General features: G+C 51.6%; 2 protein-coding genes across 3 annotated transcripts in view; both read right to left on the reverse strand.

Annotated features, from left to right (window-relative positions):
• ANKFY1 (ankyrin repeat and FYVE domain containing 1) overlaps window positions 1–6,527 on the reverse strand; it is a 74,622-nt gene extending 68,095 nt beyond the window's left edge. The window contains exon 1 of one of the 2 annotated variants that reach the window (XM_044248827.1): window positions 6,503–6,527. In XM_044248827.1, the coding sequence (XP_044104762.1) occupies window positions 6,503–6,512 (10 nt within the window). In that variant the 5' untranslated portion in view covers window positions 6,513–6,527. Of the gene's footprint in view, window positions 1–1,051; window positions 1,104–6,502 lie in introns of those variants that run through there. The other variant, XM_044248825.1, reaches the window with a different exon arrangement.
• A 4,563-nt stretch (window positions 6,528–11,090) lies between these two features.
• Window positions 11,091–23,065, reverse strand: part of UBE2G1 (ubiquitin conjugating enzyme E2 G1) — a 107,612-nt gene continuing 95,637 nt past the window's right edge. The window contains exon 6 of the mRNA XM_044248829.1: window positions 11,091–14,090. The gene's annotated coding sequence lies outside the window, so the exon portion shown is untranslated. The remainder of the gene's footprint in view (window positions 14,091–23,065) is intronic.

The raw sequence follows: 23,065 nt of genomic DNA on the forward strand, positions 1-23,065 counted from the left end.
AAAAAAAAGAGTGCTAAACGTAGCACTCTTTTTATATTTCTTTATATTTTTTATATATTTTATTTATCCAACAGAGAGAGAACACGCGGGTGAGCAGGAGCAGGGGAGGCGCGGGAGGGGGAAGCCAACTCCCCGCTGAGCAGAGAGCCTGATGCGGGGCTCGATCCCAGGACCCTGAGATCATGACCTGAGCGGAAGGCAGACGCTCAACCGACTGAGCCACCCACGCGCCCCTAAGACGACCACTCAATAAAGAGTATGAAATAAGTGGGTATATTCACTATTGAGAACTCAGGTGCACAACACATCCCCCTGGAAAGAAAAAGGGAAAGAGGAGGTCGATACCATCTGGAACACGCAAAGGGTCAGTCAGGGCCACTGGAGCCCGCCGGGCTACACTCTCCTGCACCTCTCTCTCACTCTTCGGATATTATTAAAAACAAGAGGATGCTAAGAGCTCATATTCTGACTTCTCGCCCTTTTAAAAACCTAGCAAATGTAACTGTCATAACCTGAATGTTTGACAAAGCACAAAAGCCATTGTTTCACCCAAGTTTGCTTTAAAAAACCCTATTATACTAGTTACAAATAAAACTCACTACCCAGGACTCCTTCCTTAGATAGGAAACATTACCTTTTTTTTTTTTAAGATTTTATTTATTTGACGGAGAGAGATCACAAGTAGGCAGAGAGGCAGGCAGAGAGAAAGAGCGAGAGCGAGAGCGCGAGAGAGAGAGAAGGAAGCAGGCTCCCTGCCTAGCAGAGAGCCCAATGCGGTACTTGATCCCAGGACCCTGAGATCATAACCTGAGCCAAAGGCAGAGGCTTTAACCCACTGAGCCACCCAGGTGCCCCAACATTACCTTATTTTATGCATATCTGCATCTGTGTACACATACACAACTATACATTTACATACACACATATATAAACAGACTAGTTTAAAAAGCTGATTTAGTAAAACCATGTTTTATCCAATAATGACTCAGTTTGAAAAAAAAATGTTTTGTGGGATACGTCGCTCTTCCCTGAAGCTGAGTGATGCACAAACCTCGGTTTTTTAAAAGCTCCCCGGGCGACCGCACCATGCTGGGAGCCAGAGTCTGAATCGGGACAGCCAGCAGACAGAACACACGGGAGGGCCAGCTTCACAGGACCCACAGGTGTGGCAGCTGAGTGCTGGTCACTGACGTGAGAGTGTGTTTATTAGTGGTGCCATCGATCACCAATGCGAGAGAAAATCTGTGACCATAAAGCACAATACACATCCTTTTCTGAGAAATTACGCCCTTCTGTCTGCTCCAAGGTCCCATCAAGGCTGAGACTGTCTTGGTCACTCTGTCACCCCTGGCACAGCAGCTTCCACTTCACAGAAATGAAAGACACTTTCCTGAACGGAGCCCAACTCTGTGAAGTCTCATCTGTAAGTCAGCAGCATGACAAACATCCTTCCAAACCTCACTCTGTGTAGCCCTGATCATAGTGCTGGTTTCATAAGAGATCGTCAATAAATATTAGTTAACTAGCTAATTTTTACCCACAGGCCAGTCTGACTGGAAATGCTTCTAAATGCTCTCGCAAAGACACAAACACTGGACATAGCAAACTACACCCACAAAGGAGGTCGAGACAGTTGTTCTCGAATCTGTTCCTCCTCCTCCCAGCCATTATCTGAGTCATGCAGATGCAGAACCCTTGAGTCATCTTTGCTATCTCCTGTCAACATGTAAACAAGTTTCAAAAGTCCCATCTTTCATACCTTCCCCAAGTCTTGCTCCTATCTGTCACCAGCCCAAAGCTCCTTACCAAAAAACTCATCACCAACTGTGACCATCTTCCCAGATCCGTCCTCTGCACTGCAGTCCCGCCCGCGTGCCACCAACAATTCTAGTCCGTCACTACCTTGGCGGTTATCACTCAGCAGCCTCACTCCACAGCCCATAGCGCAAAATCCAAACGCCTTATCAATCCGTTCATTATCTTCCCCTTAACATACTTTTCCAACCTCATAACCCACTATTCCTTCCATCAAGTGACCTCTTCTCACTACCATCTCCCCATGTCCACAAGAGGTCTATTTTCCTGATCACAGGTCAAATGCTATTTTCTGCAGCAAAGACCTTCCTTGACTACCCAAAACATACTCCCTACCACTTTCCTATAATATCTCTTCCCATCTGAATTTTCAAAGTAACTTCTAGCGTTTTTCACCTTCTGTCTTACAGTAGTTTTTTAAAACATGCTTTTCACCTCCCCACCCACACTGCAGACTCTCCTGTGAAAATGCTCGAGGTCTGGCTCGTCTGTTTGAACCACCACTTCTCCCTCTTCCCACTCCACGCTCATCCCATCCTCTACCCCATAGCGCCTCACAAGGCAGAGCTTAAATACCCCAGACCCTTGGCCTACTCCGATTGAACAGGACACTAACACTTGGGTATTTTCACTTGCCTTGCCAGTGACAGAACCCTGCACCTCTCTTCCCACACATCCGTAGTCACTGCAGTGGACTGATAAACCTTCTCTCTTCATGGGGGGGAAAAGAAAATCCTCAAGGAGAAAGTGAACAGGTGCCATAGGTGACAGAAGTGAAAAAAGGGAATGGCAGAGAAAAGGAAGCAATGCTCATGAAAGGATAGTGGTCAAGAGATCTCCAGGGAATGCATAATTGTCGAAAGCCTGGGACATGATGAATCCCAGACCTGTCCCCCTGAAACGAATGATACCTTAGATGTTAATGAAAGAAAGAAAGAAAGAACAAACAAGACCAAAACAAAGTGTGGGACAGATATTCACTGAATGAGTAAAATAATAAGGAAAGGAATAAATATGAAAACTGAAAAAAGAGCAAAGTTTCCTCTTTCCCGCCTTCTACCAGTCTGTACTGACAAAGCACTTTCTGGAGGCGTGTCATCTAACAGCACTCTCTGCAACGATGCAAGTGCTGTTCATCTGGGCTGTGTGCTAGGAAGCAGACCACCAAGCACACAGCTACAAAGCAACCGAAACTGAGCAACTGTGACCATAGAACTGAATTTTTTTTTAAAGATTTTTTTATTTTATTTATTTGACAGACAGAGATCACAAGTAGGCAGAGAGGCAGGCCAGGTGGGGGAGGGAGCGGGCTCCCCACGGAGCAGACAGCCCAATGCAGGGCTCGATCCCATGACCCTGGGATCATGAACAGAGCTGAAGGCAAAGGCTTTAACCCACTGAGCCACCCAGGCGCCCCAGAACTGAATTTTTAATTTTACTTAATTTAAAGGAAAGTAGCCATATGGGGCTAGTGGCTACCGTATCAGCCAGTGATTGTCCAGAAGATGAAATGTACTCACCTAGTATTTTAATTGTCCAAAGTCTTTTCCTCACCAAATTCCAGTAAGCTAATAAAAGTCCATGATCAATTTTCTGTTTAGTAACCCATTACATCTTTTCTAGTTTTCACCTTCATCTTACTGAGAAAGGGAAGAAGAGCGGAGCTGAAGAAGGGACGAAGAAAAGAGCACAGACCAGGGTCAGAACGCCAGGCACTGCGCTGGCAGTGTTCTTTGTTTCACCATTTCTTCTGACGCCCCCTCAGCCACATCTGAGACAGAGAGGACCCCCTCTTCTAAAGCTGAGGAAACGGAGACAGAGAGCAATTAACCAGCTTGCCAGACTAACAGCTTGGCGGGACTTGGGTTCAAATCCTCGTCTGAACACAGAAGAGCTCTCAAGCATTCTACTTGGATTGCTAAGACTAAAACAGGCAGGACGAAAAGTATCCTGGGGAGTCGCAAGAGGCTAACGTTATTCAGAACACAAGAACAGCCAGTCCCACCAGTGCACCCAAACAGAGATTGAGGGTGTATCCAGGCTACTTCGCTCCATGTCTGATAAATGATGGCCAGTAAACTCAGCCATTCCTTCAACCATATGTATGATTCCAAGCTGGGTTACACAGCACTGAACAAAACAGAAGTCTCCACACTCATGGGGTTTACATTACAATAAAGGAATTTAAAGAATAATTAGGAACATCTCTAAAGGTGGTGAGAACTAAACAGACACTCAAATGAGACACTTAGTGGCAAGTAAAGACAGCGAGAGACTGTTCCAGGCCAAGGCGCCACAGGGACAGACAGAGAGGTGGACAGGCTGGGAGTGCACGTGGAACAGCAAGGAAGTCCGCACGGCAAGAGCACAGAGATGGGAGAGAAGCAGGCGACACGGCCACACAGTTAAGCAGGGGCCAGACCCCGCTGGGACCTATGGGTCCCTGGAAGGCTTTGGCATGTATTTTTAAGATCACGGAGACCCAAAGGAGCGGAGACTGTGTGTGCAGGGCTCGCGTGCTGAGAAGAGTAAAGGAGACGTGGTCTCTTCCGTGTCATAGAGGGAACGCTGGAACTGTAAAAGTGGGCAGTGACGAAGCAAAAGCAAGGAGAAAAGGGAAAAGCAGGAAGTCCAAGTAGGAAGGACTTTTTTTTTTTTTTAAAGATTTAAGTAGTCAGAGAGGCAGGCACAGAGGTGGGGGGGGGGGGCAGGCTCAGGGCTCTATCCCAGGACCCTGAGATCATGACCTGAGCCAAAGGCAGAGGCTTTAACCCACTGATCCACCCAGGCGCCCCAGGAAGGACTTAATTTTGAGTGACAAAGCAATTTTAAATTAGTAGGAGAGTTGCACATGTAGGGTAGAAACTAATTCAGAACAGATTTTAAGCTAAATACATTGGGTCAAACCACCAGCCACGAATGGACGGAAGGAAGAAAAGGCTGAGTTCTAAAGAAGTCCCTAAGAGGGGACCTACACACGGGTATTTCCAGGCTCTACCGTACTCCCAGGCACTGCTTCCCACACCCTTACGCCCTGGCACGACACGCAGAACCACCAGCAGCAGGGCCGCACAGGGCACGCCCGCAGACTGTCCCGCAGCTCCCGGACCCAGCTTTCCACCACTGGTCTGTCCACGGGGATTTCAGAACCGGCGGAGCGGCCCTGACAAACTGACTGCAGCCCCGGCAGCAGGACTTCCCGGCTACCCTTGCCTTCCTCCCCCCAGCACCCTCCCCGCCCCACTCAAGGCTTCCCGACGTTTGGCAACACTGTTTCCCCAAACCTGAAACCGCAGGCCAGGAAACTGAAACAGAACAGGCGCAGAAAAGCCGCCTGGTGGGAACCTCCCGGGTGGGCGCGCCCATCCATGACCTCTTAGCGGTGGAACCCTCCAGGAGGTGTCGTTGCAGGTCCCCGGGCCCAGGGCTGCGCGTGTCCCAGGGCGACCCTGGCCGCGTGTCCAGGCACCCGCAGCACGGCTCGCTGGTCGCTGCCCGCAGCCTGCGCGAGGTCCTCCGGCCTGCAAGCTGACCGCGGGGCAAGCAGGTGCGGAGCAGAAGTGCTGAGCGACCCCCGGCCGCCGCGCCGTTCTCAGCCCGGTCACTCGCGCTCCTTCCAGCACACAGGGTTAGACCCCGGGCCTCCCGGGAGGCCCTCCTGCTCCCCTCCCTCCCGCCCTTCCTCGCTGCTCCGGCCGCGATCTGCCCCCAAACAAGCTGCTGCTTCCGTCCCTTTTACTCCCCTCGGCGTACACGATGTCCCTCTGCGCCCCCGACCAGGGCGTCTAACGCGGGGATGACCGAGCCGAAAGCGGGGTGCCGGCGCCGGCAGTGCCCGGGACCGCGGCGTCAGACCCGCGTCCGCGCAGGACAAGGCAACCGGGTTTCCCCGGCACATCGCCGAGCCCAAGGCCCGGGCGGGAGGCCTGCGAGCCGTCGGGGCCGCCCCGACCCAACACCTGAGCCACGACGGGCTTGGGCCCCGCTGGGCTCCAGAGCGACGGGGCAGGTCGTGACCAGCGCTCTGCAGCTGCTCGAAGGGCACCGGGTCACAGCAGGCGCGTTTCCCGCAAAAGCGGGGCGGGGGGGGGGAGCGGCACGACAGCGGCCCCCGCAGGACCCCGCGCCGCCGCCTGCCCGCCCTCCCCCCGCACAACCCGCCTCCACCACGCGGACGCCCTCCCGCAGCGCGCTGGAGGCAGGGCCCGAGAGGCCGCAGCGCCTCCGCCCGCGGGGTCCCGAACGGCGCCCCGGGAGAGCGCGAGGGCAGGACGAGAGCGACCCCGGCCACGCCCGCACCCCCGCCGCCCCGGGGGCAGCGTCCCGGAGGCCGGACGCCGGACGCGCCGGGACGGCAGTTTCGGTTTCCGAGCAGCGGGCGACCCAGCCGGCGCAGCGGGTCCCCAGGGGCGCCTCGCGCACGCCCACGGCCGCGCCCCGCCGCACTGCCCGAACCTGGCTCCGCAGCCGCCGCGGCCCGCGGAGGTCGGGGACGCCCGAGGGGCGTCGCCCCGGGAGCCGCGCTCAGAACCCCGGCCCGCCGCGCGCCCCCGACACCCGCCGCGAGCCTCGGACACCCGCCGCGCCCCGTGCGACCACGCCCGGCCGGCCCCCGCAGCGCCGCATCGCCGGTCCCGCAGCGCCCGCTCCGCCCCGCGCCGTCCCGCGCGCCTCCCGCACAGCCTACCTTCCGCCATGTCGTGCCGGCCCTGCCGCAGCCTCGCGAGAAGTGCGCGGCGCTCTCGGGGCGGCGCGCGCGGGCGGCCGCGGGTCTCGCGAGAGTCTCGGGAGGGGGCGGGGGGCGCGCGGGGAGGCGGGCGCGGGCGCGGGCGGTGCGCGCGGGCGGTGCGCGCGGACGGCGCGCGGCTGCCTCTCGTCCGCTAGCGCCTTGGAGGCTGGGGCCTCCGCGCGCGTGAACGGCCTGGGTCGGGACTGCGGCCCCGCCGGGCCCTGCCAGGTGGACATGGCGAGCGACACTTGCACAGAGCCGGCTGGGGGAAGGTCGGGGGGCGGGCGCGCCGCTTTCACGGCTCGTGTCTTGCCGGGCAGCTGAGGTGGCGGCAGAGGCGACGGGAACCGGAGCGGGGGCTCACCGCGCACCCCACGGTGCACCTCTCCCCGGACTCCACCGCGCACCCCACGATGCACCCCTCCCCGGGCCCCACCGCGCACCACACTGTGCACCCCTCCGCGCACCCCAGTATGCACCCCTCCCCGGACTCCACCGCGCACCCCATTGTGCACCTCTCCGCGGACTCCACAGCGCACCCCACGATGCAGCCCTCCCCGGACTCCACCGCGCACCCCGCGATGCACCCCTTCCCGGACTCCACCGCGCACCCCACTGTGCACCCCACTGCGAACCCCTCCTCGGACTCCACCGTGCACCCCACGACGCACCCCACTGTGCACCCCACCGCGCACCCCTCCACGGACCTCACCGCGCACCCCACTATGCATCCCTCTGCGGACTCCACCGATGACCCCGCGGTAGAACCCATGCGCACCTCACCATGGACCCCACTGGACCCCACCCATGCGGACCCCACTATGCGTCCTACCACACCCCACACCAGTGGCCCCTCCAGGATCTCACCATGGACCCAACTGATGACCCCAAGTGGACCTCAGTGCACACCCCAGGACCCCTCTTTGGACCCCACCAGGGACCAGAGGTCGTTGCTTAGTCGTTTAAAGCCCACAGAAGGGGACCCAAATGGGCCGAGAGGCGTCAGGAGACCAGATGATGACCTGAGTTCATGGACCAGAGAGAGACACAGGATCTGGCCCAAAGGCTCCACGCTCTGTCTCCTGTGGGTGTGGACGGGTGCTTTCCCAGCAGAACCCCCCCTCAGGCTGAGAGCCCTGATGATGGTGCTGGCCCAGCCTTGGGATTCCCTGCCAGACAGATGGAGCAGACAGCTCAGGTGCAGACAGGTAGGGGCAGGGGGTAGGGTTGTGAAACCCAGGTCCCTGTCCTGTGGAGGACCAGTGGGGAGGCTCGTGTGCCAGGTGGCAAAGGGCAGCTCCAAGCTCGGTAGCCCCGGGATGTGATAAGGTCCAGGACAGGGAGTGCAACACACCTGCCGCAGTGAACAGTTAGAAGCCAGGGAAATTGACTATTGGGACTGAGAGGTAGGGAAGGAGGGAGACCCTAAGCCAGGAGCCAAACCTTCAGTGACTCTGGGGACATCTCACAGCAAAAAACAAGGTTAAGGAGTAATAGGACCAAATAGCAGAGACCTTTCCAAACAGATTTGTAGCTAAAGGAGACTCGAGAGAACGGTGGCAGCCGCATCTCTGGAAGCACGGGGACCGCAGGGGACACGGTGGCTGGGAGAAGAGCCAAGGGAGAGATGGAAGTTTGAGAACGGCAGAGAGGTCCCAAGCGGGAGAAGCCATGGGTGCTATCAAAGGTGAGCACCAGAGGGTAGGAAGGGGGAGTAGAGAAGGGATCTGGAGTACGTTCTGAGGGAGAGGGAGGAATTCTGGCCGAGGGACACACGGGAGAGGGAAGAGGAGAGGGTGTGGAGACCCATCAGGACAGTGGCGCACTCAGGGAGATGCTGCTCCAGGTGCGGGGGGACACACAGGTGGGCAGAACATGGGCCAGGGCAGGTGGCCACGAGGGGCGAACAAGAGGCACTTAGACCACTGAGGGTTAGGGGAGGACTTGCAGGGCGTGCGGGCCAGGCCAGAGTGCCCAGCTTCTTCGTCTGTGAAGAGTAGTTTGGAGGTATGCCACACGGTGAGCCACTGGGGTCATCGGTGTGGCCTGGAAAGCCTGTCCCCTTCGGCCATAGCAGCCGTGGCTATTTGAGCGCGCCCTACAGACAGGTGCTGGGTGGTGGCCAAGGAATGAGGGGAGTGTCTGAGAAATAGCATCACAGCTGATGCCGGTTTGGCGACAGACCACTTCCCGGATCTCACCAGCATCAGCCTGGCACGTGACACAGAGGCGTTCGAGGCGTGGTTGCCGCCAAGTGAGCTACACCGGCAGTCAGGAGAACGGGGTGCGAATCCGGCCCGGCAGCTGATGTGCTGTGTTGGTGCAGGCCGGGGCCTGCAAGCGCGTGCTCCTATCGCGACTCCACCGCTGTCTCATTATGCTCGTAGGGATTTGGAGGGTCAGGACCCCTGTGAGAACGTGACGAAAACCAGGGACAGCAGCACATGTGCGGGAAGAAACAAATTTGGGCCCTTCCAGCTGGCGCCCACAGCAGAATGGAAACCCACTCAGGGGCTGGAGTACCCCCTCCTCTCGGCCTCCCTCGGGAAGCCCTCCACGGCGCACGCGGCGCACGTGCGGTCCTGTTAGGAGGACCCGGAATAGACCCCGATCCTGGGCCTTTGTCTTTTGCCCTCCTTCTGGATTCCCAACTGGCTTGAAAGCCCTGAGCCACGGAGAGGCCCTCGTGGCAGAGCCCGGGACACAAAGCCACACTAGCACTGGGCAGTCGAACTCCAACAGCCCCCAGGCTCCGGGGTGCTCCCAACACTGGAACGACTGGAAAGAGAGACAGTCTGAAAACTCAGCCCTGGAACCTGGCTCACCGTAGACCTGGCTCAGCTTTTGCTCAGACGAAGACCTTGGTGTGGAGTTGTCTGGGACAGGGAGCAGGAGGAGCATGAACGGGAAATGCTGAGGCCTTAAGGGCACGCGGGATCAGGCTCTTCCTGGGAAAGCAACGCCCTGTCGCTGGTAAAGGGGAAGGGACGGGATCTCTCGGAGCAGAAGCTCGAGAAATAGGAATGAGATCTCTGGGGCTCTTTAGGAATGAAGGAGATGCCGCTGTGAACACACAGCACGACCACGCTTATTTCTAACGGGATACTGCTGGGAAGGGAGAAAAATCAAGGGTCTTGCCTAGGACTTTCTGTGTGGAACCTTGGTCTAAGAGCTGTCTGCTTTTTTGTGAAAGTCTTTTCCTTCTGTGGTTTATTCTGCCGGTGTGAATAGGATTCACATCTTTTCTCGTCTCACTACAGCTCTGTGGGACATGCTGGTCCAGTGAAATGAAACAAAACCAAAACCCTAACCCTACCCTGGCATTCATGTTACACACACCTGAAAATGAATAACCAAAAATACCTTATCCTGGAAATAATTTGCTCTGCAAACTGTATTCCTGCTGGGGTTTGCAGTCCTCTGGGAAGGCCTGTCTTTCTGAGGGTGAAGGGGAAAACCAGGGGGTCCTTCCTTCAAGCCCAGAGCCTTGCACACAGCAGACCTAGTCCAACACTGTTTCTTTGCACTTGAAGCCGCTTATTGCTAAAACCCTGGGCAGATGACTGTGCAGAAAACTGGCATCTAAAGGGGCGCCTGGGTGGCTCAGTGGGTTAAGCCTCTGCCTTAGGCTCGGGTCATGATGTCAGGGTCCTGGGATCAAGCCCCACATCAGGCTCTCTGCTCGGCGGCGAGCCTGCTTCCCTTTCTCTCTGCCTACTTGTGATCTTTATCAAGTTAATAAATAAAATCAAGAAAAAAACAAAAAAAAAAAAACCAAAAAACTGGCATCTAAGGTTCAGGGACATCATCTGGACTCTTATAATTTATTGCAAATGTATTTATCAGGAAGATTTTATTTTGATAATGACCTCCAATCCGCTCTCAAGGACTGGCTCTAACTCAGTTCTGATTAGAGATTTGGCTTCTCGTTCTTTTCTCTGGAAGGAGGAGGCCTTCACAGCCACAGGCAGCGCAGGTCCCAGTGAACACGCCCTCCCCGCTGTGACAGAGCTGTGCGTGAGGGTGCAGGGTGGAAGGCCCGATGGCGGCGTCCTCTTGGGGAGAGAAAAGAAAGGAAGGAAGGAAAAAGTACTCAGTCTTGTCTCTTTTTGCCCCTAACTGACTCAGTGACCCTGGGCAGGTATCCAGGTATCCAGTCTGCTCGTCTGTGCAGAGGAGGGTCGGTGGCACTTGAGATGGTGCCTGCGGTCTGGCCCGCTTCCCTTCCGAGTCTGGGTTCTTCGCCTTCTGGCTCATTATGTCTGTGGTAGAGCCAGTTCCGGCTAAAGAGGAAATCCCTCAAAATGCCCTCAGTCAGCAGGCACAGAGCGCTGGTGAGGAAGAGTGCTTGGCCCCCTACTAGAAGTTTTAAGACTGTCCCATCAGGTTGGAAGTCAACTTCCCACCCCATTTCCTCCTTTAAATGCAGTTTGAAGAATTCTTTTTCAAGATTCCCCGGTGGACCTTTTGGTATCATGTGCTGTTTAGAAATAATCCCACAAAGTTGCTTTTGAGACCTGCATCCTAAAACCAAAATAGCTCATAATACAGCCTCTAAGTCATCATTTATTGATTTACAGAGCACCCACCACATGGCGCAGGGGCTTTACAATACAGCAAACATCACAACAGAACTCACATAGTTAAATACAATCAAGGAGTTACAGAACTAAAAACAGCTGGAATGAAGCAACATTGTGTCAAATTTCAAAGATGCTGGGTGGTGGAAGGTACAAAGAAGGTAGTTCCACCAACTGGAGACCAGACGGGAAAAGATAGATACACAGGCACCACTGCCCAAAATATGATCTGTAGGGGGTGAGTGAGCACACAATAAAATTTCACACCCGAGAATGAAGGCCATTGAAGATACCAGGACACCCAAGTGATCAGAGAACTCGTGGCATCGCCTCACAAAGAGACTGCCTTGTGATGACAAGGAAACCAATCTCGCGTGGATTTTAAACTCACAGAAGAGAGGCCAGAAAGCCACTGAGATCATCCGTCCCATTATGAGCACAGACTGAGATCTATAAGCCTTTACAAGAACTTGGAATCAATTTAAGAAACAGCCAACAGTTCTAAAACCCATAAGACTGTGTAGATGTTGTTGATAGTTGGCACAGAGTTGGGGAGAAAAATCCTTTCCTAAAGCAGAGAGGACTCGCCTCACACTAGTGATGAGACACTGGTGGCACAAAAGCCACCTGGATCAGTGCCACCTGAGAGTGATTGAGTATCAAACATGGAGGTGTCAAGTTCACTGTCAGATGAACACGGGGAAAGGCACGGGAGACGCCCCTGGCAGAGAACAGGCCACACCACCTCCTGAGGCCCGTGTGTCCACATGCAGCACGCCAGGGCGCCAGGTGGAAAGGAGCGCGAAGGGAGGGGCACTGGTTCCTGGCTCACCCTTCCACTCCCCTAGCCCCAAAACACACACGGTCACACTGAAGTACCTGCATGAAAGTGGCACTTAGGGTTCAGTGAGAGTTGTCCCTGAGTGAGTAGGTCACTGGCTGCTCCCTGAGGACTCAAACCCCAGGTTCGAACCCAACAGACCACGAGCAGGATCACAGCCAAGAGGAGAGCAAAATTCAGACTCTGTTCCGCCTCCTGCAACCATGTGAAGTTTCTGATTTGAGAGGAAAAGGGACTGCATTCAGATCCCAGGAGGCTGTGCAGCACCAGCACTTTGGGGCAACAAGTTTTACAGCCTCTGAGTAAGAAAAGTCACAAAATGAAGTTCTTGAAGAAAATCAGCTCCAAGGGATCAAACACTTTCCACATTCAGTCATTACACATTGATGGGTCTCTACAATGCTTCAGAGTGCAGAACAGACGGACTCAGAAAAATCACTCTCTGCTGCGTCTACATCCTCAACCATTTTACTTCCGCTGAAAGAAGGACATGCGGAGTCGCAGGGATGGGCGACTCGTAGGGACCCTTCACTCTCTGCCAGAGCGTCTCTCCGAGCCCCACAGGCCAGAGACGCGCCAGTCCTCACAGAACCGTGTCCCATTGGGCACTGCTTCCGTTTCTGTCCCTTGCCCGCCAACTACTACACTTCCCAGCCCCAACCTCACACCCAACACAGGGGAACCTGGGCCTGCCGTTCACACCGCACACGGTCACTTCATCACTTCCTGAAGCTGCTTTAGAAGACATGATATGAAGTACACTTATGCTCAAACGTTAATAAAATCCAAGTGCACGGTGTCAGTGACAGAATCAATGTATCAGAGAGCAAAGCATTCACACCCTGGAATGCTTTGAGACCCACATAAGAACCTAGATAGAGCCCAGTACATACACTGCCATGGCCATGGGATTTTCAAGTATTAAGTCTGTTTGCATAAGGAATCAACCTGAGATTTTTCTAAACTGCACTTCTCTGGCATTCAGTATTATAACCTTCATTCAATACAATAAAAGTCAACAACTTGACGATTATTGGAAAAAAATTATATTTTGGAAGAACTCACTACATAAGGTGACAGAATTCCAAAATCAAATTACATGAAAATATACATCACCATTTCTTTGTACAATAAGTGAGAAAAATCTGCAATATAGAATAGAGGCAAAGAAACATGGAGGACCGTGGAGAAGGGGACGGGGGGTCCACAGCATCTGTAAGAGCAAACTCACGAGTTAAGCAGAAAGCCTGCAGCTGTGCACACTAATCCATCCAACCTGAACGCCCAGGGACCAACGGGAAGGCAAAAGCCAAACCAAACCAGATTTTGTTCTGTCTGGGGCAAATTTCAGTAAGTTGAATTCTGAACCAACTCTCTGTTGTTCTCAGGGATGACGGAGTTCAAGAGCTCTCAACAGCCAAAATGTGGTATTGTTCCACTCGATCCAAGAGACGGTGCAACCAGAGCACAAAAAGGCAAGCACCTAGTGATGACCACTGCTCTGAAGTCCTCGTCAAAATCAAGTAGTTGCTTAGTAAGTGTTTCAGTACTGGAACTAAATGACTTGATAAACCTTCCGGCAGAGAGAAGAGAGAAAAGCAAAGGGGAGTGTGTCAAAACAAAGAAGATACAAAAGTTTAGTAAGTGAAAAGAGTTTAATGAAGCCTCAATGGTTTAAAGGAAATTAAATGGAAACTTTTAATCCTAATTGTTTTTCATCTGACATGCTTTAAGGAGTCTTTTAAAACTGATAAGAAACAATGAATAGGGAAAGAAAACCTAATAAAATCTTTGAGAATTTACACGATTCTTGTCCTACTACAAGAGAGCATTATTTGGTACAAGGTGTATTGGTGGATGTACATGAATGGTATATATATTATCCGGATCATGTTGTGCTATGTACAGGTCTTTACAAGTCTTCCTGAAGGCTAAAACAGTTCATGAGAATTCAAACTGCGCAATCCCCTGTAAGTTGGCACTTGTTAGGCTCTTGTCAGCACGGGTACTGGCTTGTTCTACTGCAGCCCAGCTCCAGCCAGTGTCCGCCAACTTGTTACAACAGAAGTCCAGCAATAGGTGGGTAGAGTGCAGGAAAACAGTGCCATGTTTCTCAGTTGGAGACCTGCAACGAAACAACAGCATTACATCATGAATTTACAAATCAAAAAAGAATCAACCGGTCAGACATTTTTATTTCTGTTCTAGTTCTTTGGAAACAAGCTCTTAATTTTAAGTTAAGCTCATTTTTGTGCTCATCCAACATGGCAGCCAGGGAGGGCCATTTTATTTCAGTTTTAAACTATGTAAATGAAATTTACATTTTCGTTCAAGTGCTCAATATGGCTGGTGACTACCATGCTGGACGGTACAGAGGTACAGCATTTCTACCTATCGGCACAGATAGCTCTATGGCACTTCCCTACTTTACATCATTTTCAATATCCCAAATGTCTTTCAACTTATACTGAATCTAAAGTCAAACACGGAACTACTTACAAGTCGTGTGATTGGGAAATTTATTAAGTATTTAAGGATATTCAGAGAAACAACGTAAGACTGCCACATTTCGGGGCATCTGGGTGGCTCAGTGGGTTAAAGCTTCTGCCTTCAGCTCAGGTCATGATCCCAGCATCCTCAGATCGAGCCCCGCATCAGGTCTCTGCTCGGCAGGAAACCGGCTTCCCCCTCTCTCTCTGCCTCTCTACCTACCTGTGATCTCTGTCAAATAAATAAATAAAATACTAAAAAAAAAAAAAAAGACTGCCACACTTCCCAACTTGTTGAATTTTATCCAACCCCAGAGGTTCAGTCTAAACCCATTTTCTATGTGAGGCTGCCCGCGACGGACCGTCTACTCCAAGTACAGGTACTTCCACTATGTTGCGTCTGGCCAGTCTTATGCCCTCAGCCAGCCCAGATGTCAAGAACCCCGTCTACCTAAAAACAAACTTCTCTGGTGCAGTGTTCAGAGGTGCCACACGAAGGAACTTCCCCCTATTTCACAGGGTAACTGAGACGAGGTGACACCGCTGATAAGGGCAGGGTTTCCTGCTCAAAAACTGAGAAAAACTAGGTCCAAGTTAAGAAAAAAAATCTGTGTTAATGATTGGACTTCCATTCAGAGTTGCTCCTGTACTACTGTGTGCTCTGAGCACACAGGGCAGCAGGGGGTGGGGAACAGGGAGGAGAGTGTCGGTCTTCTTCTCTCCAGTCCAGGTGTTCCAGAAACTCACACACCTGTTGTCTGCCAAGCATGCTGCTGGGCACCAAGAACCTGAAGAGAAGGTGGCTGGAGACTCCAAGGACATAATAAGCTCCTAACAAAGAAGTCAGGTGTACTCAGAGTTAGGACAAAAATTTAAGTCACACCAGAGTGTGTCTTCCCATGTCCTGAACTAATTTATCAGCACCCAAGTTCAACCATATCACAGCTCTGCTGTGGGCAGAAACCAAGCAGCAGGCCTGTCCATGCATGGCCCTGCATATGCTCATTTCCCTGACTTGGGCACAAAAATAGCGCGTGCGAGGCAGAACGACTGCTCGATTTCCTTCCAAAGGGGCTGTGCCAGCTGACACGTTTGGCCCCGGCAAAGCTGGCAGTGCACCAGAAACGCGTGTATCACCGTCCCCAGAAGCGGGATCTTCCACTGGCACAAAGACACACAAAGTGTGCACAGATGTTCTGTTGGAAGATGGAAAGACATTACTGAAATGAAGAAACACCATCACAGAACAGGTGTCATGTAGTTTTTAGGTGATGTTACTTGAATGTTTTCCCAAGGACTTGATCAACCACACCCAAACTACTCCCTGGCCATTTAACCTCTCAGGGCTGAAGGAGAGCTGGGGACCGAGACTCTAATCATTCCCCGAGGACACGAACACAAAATTTCAGGTCTCTGAAACAGTCATTTAAAACTGTCTCTCTGTAAGGTTTTTTTTTTTTTTTAAAGATTTTTTATTTATTTATTTGACAGAGAGAGATCACAAGTAGGCAGAGAGAGAGAGGAGGAAGCAGGCTCCCAGCCGAGCAGAGAGCCTGATGCGGGACTCGATCCCAGGACCCTGAGATCATGACCTGAGCCGAAGGCAGCAGCTTAATCCACTGAGCCACCCAGGTGCCCCTCTCTGTAAGGTTTTAAAAAGAAAATACTCCAGAGGGGACTGACTGCTCAAAGTCATTAAACACCTAAAATCAAGCAACCCAGCTTTAAATAGCATTAACTTTTTCAGCAGGAACAGAAAAATCCATTTTCCCCTCATGAACAAAAGGCTCAGTACAGAAAAAGCAAGTCTGTCGGCTCTTCTCTAAAAAGATAAATTTGAGACTCGCTCTCCTGGCCAAACCCTGTCCATTTAAACAGATGCTGCTGACCTCCAACGTCACTGACGTTGTGCATTGTCCTATCTCCAACCGCATCGGCCTGTTACTAAAATCACACACATTTTATATTAATTGAAATTCCATCAATTGTATGTCTTTATGAAATAACTTTATTTTTTTTAATCTCAAAACTTCATATTAGTCCCTATTTTTAATCTACAAATCTGAAGATGGTTTCCCTCTACAGGACATCGGTACCTTGGTCTATTTATTTCTAAAACTAGAATCAAATGAATTTCCTATGCGGCTACACAACTTAATTTTTTTTAAGTCTAAAAAAATACAAATCAGGCGAGCATGCTTCCAAATAAAAACCACTTTTGATGTTAAGGATAATAATACAAGGAATTCCACACTCTGGAATAAATGTTCCAGTAATCTCAACCATTCTTCACCGAGAGCAGTCCCTGTGTGGGGGGAGCTTCCCAATACCTTCCACACAGAGGACCCCGGTGCCCCTCTGCTTCCTGCTGGGGCCCTCATGACCACCCAAAGCCACTTCCTTTCTGAGGCCCAAAGTACCTCACACAGTCTGGCTCCCCTCCTGTGACCAGCCAGCCCACAAGTTTCTGTTTCTTCCTTCTGCCCCAACACGTGGCCCTTCTACATGAACGTCTTGTCTACTCTAGGGCCCTCCCATCTTAGCAGGACCCTCCCATGGCAGCCATGTGCCATATATGCCACGCTCTCCCAAGACAACACCACCTGTGCAAACGGAAGGAAAGGAACCAATATTCGTTCATAAGAACGGACATGTGCTCGGGCCAGCTGTTCTTGGTGTAAGCTCCCATTTCAAAATACAAACCTTCATCCTTAATGATACGCCACTGTTAAAAAGCCAACCTATGTTCTCACACTGATACACATAAATCATATTGAACTAGCGAAGTATCAAAAAACCATGTTACATTTTTAAAACGTACTCGTCTCTGCCCACATTATTATACGCCCGACAGGGACGAGTCGTTATCACACACCCGACACGGACGAGACGTTATTACACGCCTGACACAGACGTGACATTATCACACGCCCAACACTGACGAGATGTTATTACACAACACGGATGAGACGTTATTACACGCCCGACATGGACAGACGTTATTACATGCCAGACACCGACGAGACGTTATTACACAACACGGACAAGATGTTATTACAAGCCTGACACAGACGAGACATTATCACACGCCCGACATGGATGTGACGTTATCACATGCCCGACACGGACGAGACATTATCACACACCCGACACCGACGAGACGTTATTACACAACACCGACGAGATGTTATTACACGCCCGACACGGATGAGACATTATCACAAGCCCGACACCGAAAAGACGTTATTACACAACACAGATGAGACGTTATTACACGCCTGACACGAACGTGATGTTATTACACGCCTGACACCGACGAGACGTTATTACACACCCGACGCCACGCCCGAAGCATACGTGAGTGTCGGGAGGAGTCACATCTCTGAAGATGAAGCCACCGTGTGTCAGGGGTTGACCCATCTGGGAACAGAACTGGGGCCATGACAGGACTTACTTTTCCTCACACGGACAAGCTTCCATCTCCAGAGTGTTGTCATGTCAGCTTTGTCTCTGCAGCTGGGAACAGGAGTGAGGACAGAAGAGGGGCAGGATGAAGAGGCAGGCAGGGAGCAGCTGGGCTGAGAAGGCACCGGGGCAGAGCCCTAGCTTGCATGCGTGAGAATGGAAGACACTTCCAGAGGTACTGTCAACAGTGTCAAGTCAAACAGATTAAGAACCAACACTACGTGAAGCCACTGGGGCCAACACGCTGTCCCCAAAGTCCCGGTCAGTTTAGTCTCCTGAGGGGAGGACAGAAGACGAGCCAACTGTTAAGGGGACAAGGCAAAGCCCCCTGCTCCCAGTGCACTCCTCCCCCCAAAGTTAAGTGCCACTGCAAACTTTGCGACTTTTGTGTGTTTCCTCAAGTCCCTGCTTTAAGAGAGAGAGCTCTTTACCACAGAGCAAGTACATACTTTTAACTTACATGAACAGCACCTTACTTGACGCTGTTTTTTCTTTTTTGCAAATTATTTTCCTACTCAAGACTGTTTCCTGAGATCGAACCACCCAGTGACCTACAGCTAAGTCTGTACTACACGCACAGCCGGCTGCTGGTAGTTCTCCGCTGCATCAGTCCCAGCTGCGCACACTGCTGAAGGGCCTCGTAACAACGACACACAGCACGGCCTGCAGTGTACGTGTGTGTCCGCACACACAGGCCAGCCTGTCTCTGACCACACCCGACCTTGCGGGGTGGGTGCATGGTTCACAGTGACTGTGCATTGCCAACCTGCTCTCCAACGCCAACGCGCCTGCACTCTCGCCTGACCTCAAGGACGCCGCTTCCCCAGATCCTCACCAGCACTTAGGTTTCTCGGACATTTTGATTTCTGACAATCCGGTCCAATCCGGTTACCTCCCTGCACCCTCCGAGTTCTGATTACAAACACAGTTATCTTTCACATGCGTAACAATTAGCTTTCTTTAGTACGGAGGCAGGTGATTTTCCTTAGTACTACTTGTTTTCTCACCGATTTGCCCAAGCTGGTGTAGATTCTAGATACAAATCCAGAACATCAGGTGGACGGTGATCTTTTCCAGTCTATTGTTTTTAAAAGTTTATTGTCATAATATTTAAGTTCTCAGTTTTGACACAGATCGGTTTTTTCTCTTTTTCAGGTGTTTTCTGTGCCTAACAAGTCCTTCTCTACCTTGCAATTCTCCCTTATTTTGTTCTACAATAGCTATGTTTTTCAAACTTAATCTGCTGCCTTACCGGAGATGGCTAACAAGGTAAGGCTACCTGCCGGTAATGGGGGGCCGTGCTCCAAAAGCCCTGCAGTGGATTGGGCCAAGTGTTTCTTACACACTCTTGCGGCCACACAGGAGGTTAGAAAGATGCAACACGGCAGGAGCCGTGATGGCTGGAAGCCTGGGTAAGACATGGTGTGAAACCCACCCAAGGACGCAGTCGGCTTGGGACCATCTCTTACTCACACGTGGTCTTGACTAACCACTGGAGAGAATACGCACCCCCCACCACTTGTGCTTTTCACTTTCTCTCAAATAAAATCTTTTTTAAAAAATACTGTTTTAAGCCCGAGGATTTTAGGTAATTTGGAACACAGCGCTAGAGACTACAATAATCCCTCTGGCCTTAAGGCAGAGCAGTGCACAGAGTCTTGCCGTCTGGTGGCCCAGATGTGGTCCCACTGCTCATCCGAGGGATGAGAGGGAGGGTTCACTCCTCCCCTGTGTCCTCTCTTCCTCCCATCCTGTACCGGAGGCCATTCAGGTCTTTACGGAGGACGAGGTACAAATACGAAGAAAAAGCGCAATAAGGAGACACGTACAACAGGACCCCAGTTCTAGGAGACACCCAAGGAACTAAACTCCTAGACGGGGCCTGATGGAGGGACTGAAGAGCGAGAAAAGCACTTCCGTCAGGAGGAGGGTCTGTCGTGCACCAGGGCCGGTAAGAAGTGGGAAAAGGGCAAACCCATGTTTTTTAAAAAGTGAAATAACGTCCGCATCAAGATCTTGAATGGCGATACTTCATCTGTAGAAAGCACACATCGTGGGTCTGGACATAGATTTTTTAGAACAATTTTATTTTAATTCTTCTTACTTTATTTTTTTTTTTTAAGATTTTATTTATTTGACCGAGAGAGAGAAATCACAAGTAGGCAGAGAGGCAGGCAGAGAGAGGGGAGGAAGCAGGCTCCCTGCAGAGCAGAGAGCCCGATGCAGGGCTCAATCCCAGGACCCTGGGATCATGACCTGAGCCAAAGGCAGAGGCTTTAACCCACTGAGCCACCCAGGCGCCCTTTTAGAACAATTTTAAATCTATTTTTGCTTCACCGCAGGATTTATATTTCACATCTGCAGTCTATGGTGCCGACGGAAGCTGCCGAGGACACGCAGAAACCGCACGGTGATGAGTCACGAAGAGAACCAGACTTTATGAAGAGCCTGAGGGGCAAGCCCACCTGGCCATGCCTGCGGCCATGCCCCAGGTTCCTGTGATGTAGCCTCCCGCGGGACCGTGACATAAGGACAAGGGCACATGAGGGTCATGCAGGCACCTGAGTCCAGCGTACAAGCGCCATGCGTTGCGGGGGCGGGGGGAAGGGGAGCGGGCGCCACAGACCTGCTTTTAGAAGGCCTGAGTTGGGGCGCCTGGGGGTCCTCAGTGGGTTAAGCCTCTGCCTTCGGCTCGGGTCATGATCTCAGGGTTCTGTGATCGAGCCCCACATTGGGCTCTCTGCTCAGCGGGGAGCCTGCTTCCCCCCACCCCCCTGCCTGCCTCTCCACCTACTTGTGATCTGGTCTGTCAAATAAATAAATAAATAAATAATCTTTAGAAGGCCTGAGTTAAGTCATGGATTTTGATGCAAATTTTTTAAAGTCCAATTTTCAAATGGTTTCACTCTCAGTTAATCCAGAGATGACTGGGCTCAGGTGCTTACCGGGGAACGTGGTAACAACAGGAGTAAAAGAACACTCGTCCGTGACTGTGAGTTAGGGCCCTGAGCGCTGTGAGGCTTGGGGCGGGGGGAGCATCTGTTGGAAGGGCAACTGCTTCATGAGAGGAAGGGGCCAAGACGGGCCTCATCCCAGCACATGGCAGAATGAGGAGACGTGTGCCAGGGCCCAGGTGTGGAAACTAGCTCCCTCCCGGCCGCCACTCAAACACTCCCCGAGTGACGGGAAGATGCATCCCAGCGAGAGGAGAGCTAGAGGAACAAAGGGGGAAACAACTAGGAATGTCTGACACACAACAGAGCTGGGGACTTGCATGCTGGTCGGGCAGGTCCGCATTAATATGCGTTGATCAGTGTTTCCCAAGAAACGTCCGTCGCTGCCCAGGGGTGAGCCAAACGGTCCTTCTGGTGAGCTTTGAACTGATAAGATACTAACTCCTTCATTCAGTTCTTACCAACGTAAGACACACACACTTCAAGCATGATCCTTTTTACACAAAATCCTGAGCTTAAATAGTAACTACAGTGATCATTCACACAACTGGTATATTAACTTTCTTTAAAATTCTGCTCTATCAAGGACTCTGGCTGCCAGGCCCTCTGCGGCGACACGGAGCCATCACAATGCACCTGGTGGACAGGCAACACCCGAGGGTGTTCTGCTACTGGCCTGTGTTGGTCAAGATTTCCCATCACTGCTTCCTTCCACTCTCGCGGAGGCTCTCAGTCCAGTGCCCTCAACCACAGTGTATCATATTTTCACTTAACCTGTTCTAGACCATCAGGTATTTTGAATCAATATTATTTCCTGCCTCCATCTTTCTGATGAGTGGACTTCACTCTTGATAAGTATGAACACGTGTGTGTGGTTTTTTTTTTTTAAGATTTATTTGTTTATTTGACACAGAGACAGAGATCACAAGTAGGCAGAGAGGCAGGCAGAGAGAGAGGGGTAAAAGGCTCCCCACTGAGCAGAGAGCCTGATGCAGGGCTCGATCCCAGGACCCTGGGATCATGACCTGAGCCGAAGGCAGAGGCTTAACCCACTGAGTGACCCAGGTGCCCAAACACCTGTGTGTTATGAGCGGATATAAACTAACGGTAATTCCACTAGCAAAGAAAAGTATAAAATTCCTTACAAAATTGTCTGTGGCCCCTCATTAGTATGTATATTTAACTAATTTGAAATATACTATCAAGGTAAATATAATAAAATTCTTGGTTATTTCTTAAATCTATTAAGTAGTTTATGAGATGGAATCGCGCATGTACTTGGGCTTCAGTATCTGCAGTTCTGTCGCCGTCCAGCCCGTCTCTGACTGGAAGACCATGTGGGAAGAGTCCCTTAGGATGTGGCCACACGCACGCAAGCACCAATGCAAAGATCAGGGAGGACGACCGGCATGGTGGGCATCCAGGACAAGCACCTGGACGAAGGACCGGCAGGCAGGAACACCCACAGTCCCCGCAGACCGAGTCGCGGTCCAGGAAGAACAGTGGGAAGCAGGGACCATGTAGTAGATGGGAGGGAAGGGTGAGGTAAGGACACGAGGATAGGATTACTAACGTAAGCAGGCGGGACAAGGACAAGCTGCTGGAAAGCAGTGTGAAGGCCACGGGTCACTGCTATCCTCCGTCGCAACAGAAAGGAGGGCTGATCAGCGTTTCTGGTTATTATGAGGAGACCAGAAACCAGGGATCTCAAACACGGAAACAGGACAAGTGGTAGGCAGACTCAGTCTTTCTTCTGATTTGCACTTTGCATTTGATACAATCATCATAGAAATAATAAAAATTAAAACAACATGAAGCTAGTTTAGGAATAAGACAGGCCAACTCACAGAACACATTCAGGTCCAAAACAGATGAACACACCTGGAAATGGAATTACCTAGGACAACGGACCCTGAGTGTCAGGGGTGACAGAACCTGCCAACAACGGACGTGGCCCACGGTTTCCACCCGGGACGCAGACACAGCCGCGCCCTGCATGCCCAGCAATTCCAGGGCTTCAACACAGATACCAACGGGAAAACCGTATAACCTTTACCAGACAAGATGCAACGCGAATCTTCTGGTGTTACGTAAGAAGCTAGAACACAAAACCTAGCTCCGTGCAGGAGAGGTCTAATGCCTCTGCATTAAGATTAAGGATCTCCGTTCATCGGGGCGTCTGGGTGGCTGGG

Source organism: Neovison vison, chromosome 5 (genome assembly GCF_020171115.1).
Source record: "Neovison vison isolate M4711 chromosome 5, ASM_NN_V1, whole genome shotgun sequence".
Lineage (NCBI taxonomy): Eukaryota > Metazoa > Chordata > Mammalia > Carnivora > Mustelidae > Neogale > Neogale vison.